Source organism: Kogia breviceps, chromosome 12, assembly GCF_026419965.1.
Source record: "Kogia breviceps isolate mKogBre1 chromosome 12, mKogBre1 haplotype 1, whole genome shotgun sequence".
Taxonomy (NCBI): Eukaryota; Metazoa; Chordata; class Mammalia; order Artiodactyla; family Physeteridae; genus Kogia; species Kogia breviceps.
The window spans coordinates 66,121,141-66,133,363 of NC_081321.1; the positions used below are offsets into that span (position 1 = coordinate 66,121,141).

The 12,223-nt window shown below is 36.1% G+C and overlaps 1 protein-coding gene across 1 annotated transcript in view; it reads left to right on the top strand.

The window, feature by feature from the left end:
• The window catches only part of PTPRQ (protein tyrosine phosphatase receptor type Q), a 206,486-nt gene that overhangs the window by 23,048 nt on the left and 171,215 nt on the right, over window positions 1-12,223 (top strand). The window contains exons 9-10 of the mRNA XM_059081625.2: window positions 2,321-2,493; window positions 11,893-12,070. Of these exons, the coding sequence (XP_058937608.1) occupies window positions 2,321-2,493; window positions 11,893-12,070 (351 nt within the window). The remainder of the gene's footprint in view (window positions 1-2,320; window positions 2,494-11,892; window positions 12,071-12,223) is intronic.

Genomic DNA, 12,223 nt, shown 5'->3' on the forward strand with positions numbered 1-12,223 from the left:
TAGTGTCAGGGGCAATACTTACTAAATTATATTGAAAAGTATAAATCAAAAGAGAAACAGTGTTTGCTACTATTTTTAGGTTTGGCTAACAGAATAAGAGACAGTACATTTTAAATATACCACTGTACTGGGTAATGTTTGGTATCCTACTACATTATTATGTTATATCACATGGGACTGACCATTTCACTTATTTTATAGTAGGCAGGGTTTAGTTATCTGATTAATCTTATCAATGTAGTTATTAAACTGGCTTTTTCAGTTAAGATTCTACATGAGTTCAAATTAGATGGAAAAGTGCCAGGTCTCTTCTTTGATTTATGTTACACAATCCTGAGAGTTTGTCTACATAGAGACCCCAAAATAAAATGTCAAAGAAAAGTGGAATTGGAGTTTTGCTATTTAAATAGCTGTGTTGTTCTCACACTACATGGTTAATTAGAAAGATCCTCTACTCTTGAAAAACGTATATTGGCATATATGATGATAGAAACATAAGCTTTAGGAACAGTATGTTAATGAAATAAAACGTGTAAGAGGTGACCTATGCAAAGGATTTTATCTGTTTTATTCCTTCCTCTATCCTCAAGCGCCTAGAACGGTGACTGTATGATGAGTCCTCGGTCTGTTGAATGATGAATGAATCAATCAGTGATTGTAGGGTTCTAGCCTAGAACTCTTCCTCGGTCTTTCAAAGGTCAAACTATTTTTCCTTCAGATTAGAACACCTTTGGGGAAATCAATCTAAAGAGTTATCCTTCTATATAGAGATATACCAAAATGTTTTTAGAAAAGGAGATGCAAATAATTGGCAAATTATAGGTGTACCCATGTTATGTTTATTTCAGTTTTGAGCACAGGTTTTACCCATACTGGACACTGGAAATTTGACTGCAGTAATCAGATATGCTCTTAGTCCAGAATTCATCCATCTAGCCATTAACTAGTCAACAAACATTTAGAAATATTTACATTGTTATAATATCCAGGGAGATTTTTTTTTTACTGATTACTTCATAGAGACAAAGAAAAAAAAACAACTCTTGATCTACTGGATAAAATACTACATGGTTACAAGAGATTACTACATGGTTAACTTAAACATAATTAGGTTCATTAATTATAATAATATTTATAGGAGTTGTGACATTAATTTTCAATTCCTTTTTGTTATCTTAAAGGAGAATAGCGTCATTCTTCATTTGTATTATACCCCTAATATGTCTTTCTTCTAACTGGAATTTGGTAAACCTGTACTACTGTGAAATATCTCAGCTTAGGGAAATAGGGAAATTAGGGAAATGAATCTAATGTGTGACCACATCCTAGTCATAAAGGACAATATTTTTACATCTCATTTTCTCTTTCTTGAACCAACATATTATAAAGTCTTTTGAGTTTGTTGCTAACTTTGTATAGTGATAGGAAAGTTTTAATCACACCCATTGTATAGATATGGAAACTAAAGGTGGAGGGGTGAATTGGTTATTTATAATCATACAATGAACTATAGCCAGAAAGTAGACAAATGCCCAGAGCAGGTTTACTCTTGGTTCATTACTCCTGTGGCCCTGGGAGGTTTCCTAGAGGTTGCTCTTGGTGACATACATAGATACATACCATACATTTCATTCATTCATTTATTTATTTAGTGATTTTATACTTTTATACATTACAAAATGATTACCACTTGATGAATTTCTAACTAGAATTTAAGTACTTCTGGCTTTATCTTAAACCAATTGTCAGTTTTTCTCTCTTTTTCTTTACTATTGCAAAGAGTGAGGGCATCTGAAATTTGAGATTCACATAATTAATTTGTAAAATCAGCAGGAAAATATCAATCAACTCTTCAAACAATTTAATGTAATGAATTAAAATTTGCCTAATTGATTTTTACCAACTACATGTAATTTCATTCACGGTATTCTGGGTATTATCTTTTGGTATGTTGTAATTTTTGTAGTCTTCAGGATTTCTACTGGGCATTCATTAGTTATAAACAACTTTCCCAGGGAAGTTATTTTTATTAATTAATTTGTTTTGAACAAATGTGACATTTTGATTTGGGAAAATTATTCCATGTTATTCTGTTTCTTGTGTACATTTTGAGAACAACGTGTAGAAATTTAACTTTAAATATCTGTATATTTTAAACAATCAGATACAAATTTAATTATTAATAAATTAGTAAATTGTTTTAGTCTGTTTTCTAATGGAATTGCTTATATATCTTCAATTATGAACTAAGAATTAAGGGAATTTTTAAAAATTTGAAAATGTATTTTTAAATTTCCCTTTTCTTATTCTCTTTTTTTAGTTCCAGGTACAGTATTTGATTTACAAGTTGCAGAAGTAGAAGCCACAGAAATAAGCATTACTTGGAAGAAACCACGACAACCAAATGGAATCATTAACCAATATCGAGTGAAAGTATTAGTTTCTGAGACAGGAGTAATATTGGAAAATACTTTGCTCACAGGAAAAGATGAGGTATTGCACTTTAATTTCTTATCTTGGTGAGCCCTTTCTACTTGGTTTTGGCCCTATAACTTGGAAGATTTGCCAACATGCAAACATAAAATATTTGACGAGCTTCAGAGTACAAAATGAAGTAAATTTAGGCTATGTCGATAATCTAGCTCATCATATTTCATTTTAGGGCATATATTATTAGTTAAGTGCTATTATTCTTTTTCAGCAATGAAAAATGTTAATTGAGCAATTAAGCAGGACTAAAGGTACTTCCATAAGTGAATATTGTTATGGTAATTAAGTTAATGAATTGTTTGGAAACTCCTGTTATGATTTAAGTACTCCTTCTAAGGCTGTGCTTGTAATTTGGAATAGTTGCCAAAGAAAGGCACAGTAATTTTAGTAGCTGTTGTTGACAAATCATTTGACCTACTTAGGAAGCCAAATTTCTCAAAGCTGCCTCATTTAAAAACAAACAATATACATTTGATTAAAGAAATCAAATAAATAAAAGAGGTGAAATCATTTCATAGATATAAAATAAGAGGACAATGTTTGCTTCTTTTCTCACCGGGAGTCTTTTTCCCCCTTTGTTTCTGTTGGGAAGCAGTGATTTTCCTTCACTGTCTTCATTCACCTCATCCGGCCAGCTGTTCACTTGTGAGTTCCCTCTAAGGCTGCAGACTAGTTGTATCCAGATATTGGTGGCTCCTGGGGCTCACAAAAATTAAATATACTTGGGACCAATGAGTATAGTAATCTCTGTACCTTAGAGGTACTACCTGATGGTTATTCAGTAATTAGCTTCTACTCCTTTGATCCAGAATCACTGTTTTTTCCTATCTCCACATATATTATCTATTCTATTTCTAGTCCAAGCTCTCCGCCATTTCTGACACCTACCTGAAAGTTGACCTCACTATGTGCTTAATGCATTCTGGCCACCCAGGACTTATTACTCCAGGTCATTTGACATCTCTGGCCCAGGGTTAAATTTTAATCCAATGTTGACTCCATTCCTCTGTGCAAAAATGTTGGGTTATGATTTCTCTGATACTTTAGTTGACAACTCAGGCAAAGGGCAAAAGCTTAATCCTCTGCTCCTGCTGAGAAGGCCTTCAATTAGATACTTCACTATTTTAGGACTGGGTGACAGGTCTCTCACTTGTAATGACATCTATTGAATGGCAAGCCACATCTCTTTTTCTCTTGAAACTAACAGATACTGGAATGACTTCTTTGTTATTCTGCCTATATCTATATGATCTGCAGTCTCTGTGACATAGTAGAGAGAACATGAGCTTTGGTACTGTACAAATCTGAGCTTATATCCTAATTTGGTCACTTACTGGGCTGTACAGCAGAGAGGTTAAGTGCATGGACCTAGGAGAAAATATGCTTGGGTTTAAACCTTGGTTTTGCCTGTAGTGATGGTTTAACCTTGAGAAAGTAGGCTTGACCTCTCTGAACTTCAGTTTCCTCTTCTCTAAGATAGGGACTCTAAGAGTCCCTATAACACAGAATTTTTAATGAAGGTTTAGTGGATTAATGTGTGTAAAGAGCTTAGAACTATACCTGGCATATGGTAAGTTTGGTGCTAAATAATTGTGACCTGTTGTAATTATTAATCATGGCGGACCTTTCACCCTCATTGGGACTCAATATTAGTTTCCTTAGGTCTCAATAAAAGGAGACATTATACTTTATTTCTGTGATTGTATCTTTCGTCATTAGATCAGGCGCTTTATTGATATTTCTGCTTCCCCATGTGATTGGTGTTTGGGTTCACCTTTCAAGAGGTTGATGTGGGGAGACATATGGCAGAGGCTCTAAATCCAAATGAACCAAGGTCCTAGACCAGGCTCTGCCCTTTTCTAGATCTATGACCTTGGTCAAGTCAACTTTTGGAGACTTGCTTACCTTATTTTTAAAGCAGAGCTTATATACCCATCTTATATGATGAGGAGTAAAGGAGATAACAGAAAAAACCTCTGGCTTAGTATATTCAATTATTATCCTCTTCCTTGACCTTGATGTAGGCTAAGGACTCATCTCTTCACTCTTCAGCTTCTCCGAGTATAGCCTCCAAACCCTGTCTCAAGAATTGTTTAAATCCTTGAAATCTTGTTAGAAGTCACCAGTGGCCTCCTAAGTGTCAGATAAGGTGGTAATATAGTTTTAGCTGTCCTCATCTTCCCTGTCTCCTCCAAAATCCATTCGTTTGTCTCCTACTCTCCAGCTTTTGATAACAACCATTTTCTCCCTAATACTTGCTCCACTTTCATATACTGTGACTATGCGAAAATTTTGGCCTTGTGCAATGAAAAATTAATAAAATAAAAAAGCTAGCTCTTTTACAATTTTCTAACTTCTTCATTATAAGGGTATTGCAGAGAGTTCTGTTTTTAGCCATGTCATTACACTTTTTTTTTTGATAACCACACAGTTTCAATCACTGCTTCCTATTTTCATGACTCTTTTGCCTTGTTTTCCATGATGATTTTTCTCTCTGACACTCTGCATCCCTAATTCAAATCTTTTGTGGTGAAGTTCTGCCAGGGCTCATCACATTTAAACTCATAAAACAGAACAAAACAAAACAAGCATCCTTTTTGGGATAACAGGACTTGGTTCTTGATTGAAAGAAGGAGATGAAGTTGGAATGAAGAAGAGGTACTAGACAGAGGTTCTGGGACAGTGATGGGGGCATATAACGTTTCCACAGGACACAAGAAGAAAGTCTTTAAAGGCAATTAATAGTTTTAGCAGTCAAGAACAAGGCCTGGAGAGAGTCTGACTTGAAACCCAGATACTAAATGACAGGCTTAGAATTCCTAACCCCTTGGACTGGGCATACCACAGATCTCTGATCTGTAGGTCATTGTCTAAGCATTTGGAAGGCTTTCATGGCATTTTTATATGCCTGACGTCTCTCTTTTTGGTTAATGGCACCATTATCCTCTCTTCATGAGAGCTTGAAACCTTGGAATTACCTCTGACTTTGGTTATACTTAGCATTTAATAGCCACTCAATGTTAAGGCCAGTTATTTCTGCCTCCACAGCATGACCTTCATATCTCTATATTCCATTCCTGTGTCCCCACCCCAGCTCAGGATTGAAGAGTCTCTTGCCTGGACTATTGTTGTTAGCTTATTACATTAGTTTTCCATTGTTGTATAACAGTTTGCCACAAGCTTAAAACAACTCACATTTATCATCTCACAGTTTCTGTGGGTCAGGAATCCAGACAGCTTAGATGGGTTCCCTACTTAGGGTCTCGTACAGCTGCAATTAAGTGGCTTACTGTCCTGTGTTCTCATCTGGAGCCTTGACTGGGGAAGAATCTACTTCTGGGCTCATGTAGCATTTTGGCAGATTTCATTTCCTTTTGATTGTAGAACTGAGGGCCTTGGATTCTTGCTGGCTCTTTGACTAGAGACTACCCTTAGCTCTAGCTCATGGGGATCCCCCCACATTTCCTTGCTACAAAACTTTCCCTACGTGGCCATTTACCTCATCAAGCCAGCTAGGAGAGTCTGTATAATATAACTGTGAGAGTGACATCACATCACCTTTGCCTTATTCCATTGGTTAGATGCAAACCACAGTTGCCACCCAAGAGGAAGGGATTATACAAAAGCATGAACAACAGGAGGTAGGGATAGTGGAGGGATCATGAGAGAGGCTGTCAACTGTAGTCTCTCTACTGTTTTGTGTTTCACGCGTCTATGAGAATAATCCTTCCAGATTTAAGTATATTACTTAAACTAAAAAAGTAACTAAATAAAAAATGAGAATGGACTGGAAACAGGAGTATGCCTGTATTTAAGTAATCTAGCTTTCCTGTTGTAGCAAAAAGTCAGTTGATACTGTCTAAAGTAAGTGAGCCTTAACAGAACAGTTTAAGCACGCTATCTAGTGATTTTAGAAGTAACGCCATAAGAACTGAAAACAGAAATGATTAAAGGTGTTGCTTCTAACAAATATACAAATATTGAATCATTATGTTGTACACTTGAAAGTAATATGTTATATGTCAGTTATATCTCAATTAAAATAAACAAATGATTGATTTCAAAATCTCAAAAAAAAAAAGTATTGCTTTTGGAGTGTAAGACTTACAACTGGAAAAATACTGGGAAGTATCTCCATTGTAAATCCTTCATCACCTCTTGCATTTTTAGCCAGGTGCGTATATCATGATGATGACACTTTCCTTAAAAAGAAATGAAACTGAGTTATTTGTAGTGAGGTAGATGGACCTGGAGTCTGTCATACAGAGTGAAGTAAGTCAGAGGAGAAAAACAAATACCGTATACTAACACATATATATGGAATCTAAGAAAGAAAATGTCATGAAGAGACTAGGGGTAGGACGGGAATAAAACACAGACCTACTAGAGCATGGACTTGAGGATATGGGGAGGGGGAAGGATAAGCTGTGACGAAGTGAGAGAGTGGCATGGACATATATACACTACCAAATGTAAAATAGATAGCTAGTGGGAAGCAGCCGCATAGCACAGGGAGATCAGCTTGGTGCTTTGTGACCACCTAGAGGGGTGGTATAGGGAGGGTGGGAGGGAGGGAGACGCAAGAGGGAAGAGATATGGGAACATGTGTATATGTATGCCTGATTCACTTTGTTGTAGAGCAGAAACTGACACACCATTGTAAAGCAATTATACTCCAATAAAGATGTTAAAAATAAATAAATAATAAATAAATTGCCAATGACCTTTTAGGACTATAAAAGTTAAAACTTAAAAAAATTTTTTTTAAATTAAAAAAGTATTAAAATATAATCAATCTATGCTAGGCTTGACCTGATCTCATCATCCTTATTGAAATTTTTTCCAGTGACCTCTCGTGAGTTGTTTGTTTCTTAATAAACAGAGGTTATTTAGGCATGCTGAAATACATATAAGATTTTACTCTCGATACTTAAAAACATATTTGAAGAAATACATTAGAAAATTTAATCTCAGGGTTTGTGGACTGTTATTTCAACTTCCAAGCTTATATACGAATGTCATCTATAACATGCCTAATAAATGGTTGGGAATCCAGCCTCTGCTAAAATATTTGATCAACTCTGAAAATAGGGTATCAACTACTAAAAAAGCAGCTCCTGTTCTTTAAGCTTTAAACCATGCTTCCTTATGGTATCACAGACATGTGTTTATTAGGTAACTATAAAGTTCTAGGCACTGTGATAGGTTCAGAATATACATAGATAAATAAGAAACTAGCCTGTTCTTTAACTGTTTTGGACTGAAATATTTGTCCTCTAATGTTTACCAGTTTGTCCCATCTCTCCTCTATAGACCCACACAGTAGCTTATAATGACTTTGAGTTTGGGATTTTCAGCCAGGAAAATGTGTTCCAATCCCACCTCTGCTATGACTAGCTTTGTGAACTTGAACAGATGACTGTAAAATGGAGATAATAATATCTTTCCCTCTAGGTTATAATGAAGTGATATCACTTGGGAAAAAGTATTTAGCACTCTACTTGACACACAGTAGCTTTAAATGTTAGTCTCTGCAGTAGTAATAACTGTGCACAGTGATTTAACTTTGTATCATTTGAAGCTAATGGTCATGGCTTCCCTGAGGCTTAACATCCTCAGTTTCTCATCAGTCATGGTTTCCAGGTCCTTCATATTATTGATAACTCTTCTGTGTATATTTTCCAGTTTGTCAATGAGCCTCTTTCTCAGCTGAACACAATATTCCATATGTAGTTTGACTAGAGCCAAATTGAGCAGAATTATTTTCTCCTTTTGTGTAAACTTTCTACTTCTGTCAATGCAAAGAATAAAATTAATTTCTTTGGGAGACTCATTCTGCCGAGACCAAAGTTAGAAAATCCCTAAAGTCACCTCTCCATGGATTGCTCTCTAGCTGAATTTCACACTAAAATCTCATCCTGTACTTGTTATTCTAACTGAACCCTGGGACATTTTATCCCCAAAGACACTGCTTTGCTATGTAGTGTTACAAATTTCTGAGATTTGTATAGATACATCCTTTCATCCAACCTACTTCTCAAGTATATCAGTGTTTGTCAGTGATGAACATGAGAAGAAAGCCAGCTAAATGCTTGGCCAGTTGCTTCAGATTGAGGCTGAGGACAGGACTTGAAGGTAGTTAAGGAATGCTTGACCCAAATAATGTACAGAATGATACAGTATCCATTAGAAGGTTTCCAAACGTATGCTAATTGTAAACTTCTTGCTACCACTGGTTGATAATAGCACAAATCATGTTATAGTTTATAATAGAGAAGAATTTCTTAAGAATAAGTCAAAATTTTCATTAATTCAATTGAGCAGACTTCTAGTGAGTGGCAGTTGATAGATGTACTTGAGTTTTTTTCTTTTTTTTTTTAAAAAAAATCACATTAGTTATAATGAAGACTGTTACATGTAGAATCAGGTTGGTTTATTCAGGTGGATTAGGAACTTAACTCTGAAGACTTCTAATTCTTTCACATAAATTCTGAGGATTCCTAAGTAGCATATGAGAAGCTTTTCATGTTGATGAACTGTGACATTCCCTAACTCAGTTTTCCTCAACCAGGGGCACTTTTGCTCTCCAGGAGACATTTGGCAATCTCTGAAGACAGCTTTCACTGTCACTGCTGGGAAGATGCTTCTAGTGGGTAGGGACCAGGGATGCTGCTAAACTTCCTACAATGCCCTGGACAGCTCCCTATAACAAAAAATTATCTAACACAGAACGTTATTACTGCTGAGGTTGAGAATGCAGGGCTAACTCAATGAGTCCAAGCTTTTGGGAGTTGTGATGGGCCTTTATTCCCTTCTATGTCCCTAATTTCCACTCCTACTTCCCAGCCCCTTCTCATTACTCTCTTAAGTTCCGGTTCTTTCCCATCATTTTTGCTCTTAAAATTATTTCTTTTTCATCCTTTGAAAAAACATAATACTTAATACCTTTTTAGAGAGGCAAAGTGTGGGAAATATTCACAACATGGCACACGTGATGATAATTAGTAACAGTCTGGGTTTTTACAAAACCAATGTTCAAATCATTTGTAGTTAGGGAGGGTCTTTCCAATGAGTTTGGGAAAATTCAGATAGAATTAACTCAGGTCAGCTCTTAGGCCTGAAGCAGCAGTTTGTCAACAGAGATGCTTAACTTAGTTAATTGATGCAGGATACGATGGTTTAACTCTCAAAAGCTTATCTGACATTGGTATAAAATATGAGAGATTGAATGCAAAATCATAGTTCAGGGGAAATTCTTTGTATTACCCCGTCGTACCCTTTATAGTGCTTTGTACACTGGATTCTCAAAGGGTGGCTGATTGATAGTGGAAACAGCTGTGTGGTTCAGGCATAAACTATTGACTGGACTACAGAGCATCTCTGAATTATGTGTTTGTGATTCATGCCTTCTCTGATTTCCCAGTGGAGACAGAGCTGAAGTGTGCCTTGAAAGATGGAAGAGCTTTAGTTTGTTCCATATAGGGTTCCTTATCCAGAGTGCTTTATCACAATATTCTCAGAGTAAATTTTATTGGTATCTCCCTACTTTTTATCACAATACTTTTCTGGCTAAAGACGTAACAGGATTTAGATAATTTTATTTTATAAATATCATTTGGAGAACTAGAGATATCCTTGCATCTTTTCCCCATCTTTTTATTTTTCAGAAAAGTTAATATTTAAATGAGCTGTCTTTGTAGCTAGTTAAATAAGTAAACTGCCTTAAAATTTCTTGCCTTCCCAATATTTTTCCTGAGTATCTACTACTTTTTTAACAATACTAAGTGCTTTACGTTAATAAGGAATTAAAAGCCTGTTTTTGGCTCTCGGAGTAAACACAATCCCAAAACATGTAAAATAATTAAAACACAGGTGTACCAAAATTTTATAAATAAATAAAACCTATACTATGAATTAATTACAAATTCTGAGGGTACGAGAGCAGGGAATTGAGAAGGAATAGAATAATTTTCTTTTTTAAAAAAAGGGTTTGGAGTGAGTTTTGAAATTGAACTTGAAAAGGAATTGACAAAAATAGAGTAGTTCTTGCAACAGTTTCTTTTTTTCCCAAAACTATTTCATTTTGGAAAATTTTGAACTGGTATAAATGGAGAAAAAAAGAGTATTATAAATTGTGTCCCCATTAACCCATCACCTGGATTCAGTAATTATCAACATGCTGCCATTCTTGCCCCAGCTGTCTCTCGTTGTTGCTGTTGATGCCGGCTATTTTGAAATAAATTCCAGACTTCATATCTTTTGTTTTGTTTTGTTTTTTGCTTTGCGGTACGCAGGCCTCTCACTGTTGTGGCCTCTCCCGTCGCGGAGCACAGGCTTCGGATGTGCAGGCTCAGCGGCCATGGCTCACGGGCCCAGCCACTCCATGGCATGTGGGATCTTCCCGGACCGGGGCATGAACCCATGTCCCCTGCATTGGCAGGCGGACTCTCAACCACTGCGCCACCAGGGAAGCCCAGACTTCATATATTTTTGTTCTTACTTGCCTAAGTATGGATTCCTACAAAACATGGACATTTTAATTTATTCAATAATTCCATTACCACAATTGACACAATTACTGGTAATGTCTTGGTACCATCTGAAATCTAGACCATATTCAAATTTTCTCATTCTCTTTCAATCTGTTATGCTATGTGGAAAAGAAAGGAGAGAGTCCTCTTGTCCCAACATAAAAACTCTACTGTGTATATCTGTAATCTGCTCCCGATATTTTGTTTTCACTTCATTATTTGCCACTTTGGTGAACTCGACACTTGTGAGATACATTATGGCGTCTAGGAACAATCACAGTTACCCCAAATATTCCTTAAATCCAGAGCCTTGGATAGGTCTGCCTTGAACTCTGAAAATTATTGCCATGTAATTTCTGTTCATGTCTGTAACTTCTCTCGATGATAGATTAAACTATTATTAGTGACATGTATCTACCAGGCATGCAGGCTGCTCACACCTCGTATACAAATGAGGACATATAGATGGCAGAGCAAAACACATATTAATAAAGCAGTAAGCCTAGAACACTTATTTTTGGGGGGTGAGCAGTTAAAATATTTTAGTCATGAAACCTTTGCATGAGGATGTCTAATTTTACCATAAAGAAGCTAACTTAAGTCAGAAACGAATTATCTCCTTTTTCCCACAATACAGTATTGGTCTCTTAAGATATGGAATTGATCACAGTGGGTACAATGATGCAGGATTTTAGTAGCTTCGGAATGAAATCGTGGAATGTGAAAGAGACAGCAGTCATGGAAATAATATTATTTAAAAAGAAAACCATGATTCCAGAATTACTAGTTTTTGAAACTAGTCCTTGAGTGAAGCCATTATTAAACATAACTGTCGTGAGCAGTCTTTGTAAATACCTATTTTCAATTGCAGTATATAAAAGGCCTCATGGCTCCAGAAACTGTGAACGTAGTAGAGTCAATGGCAGAATTATTTGAGGGTTCAGCAGAGATGTCTTCTGACCTGTACTCGATTGCGTCAGCTATGTATAACAGTCATCCACATAACTTTCCTGTGAGGAGCAGAGCTGAAGACCAGCCTTCAACAGTTGGTAGGTACATTTTTGTTGTTGTTCAGTGAAATGTATTTAAACCACCAGTACTAGCTAGCACAGCTATGAACCTTTGCTGGGAGTTCAACCCAATTATTAATGGTCCATGGGCTGGAGTCAGATTTTTTCTTCTTTAACTGTCAGAGAACCTCA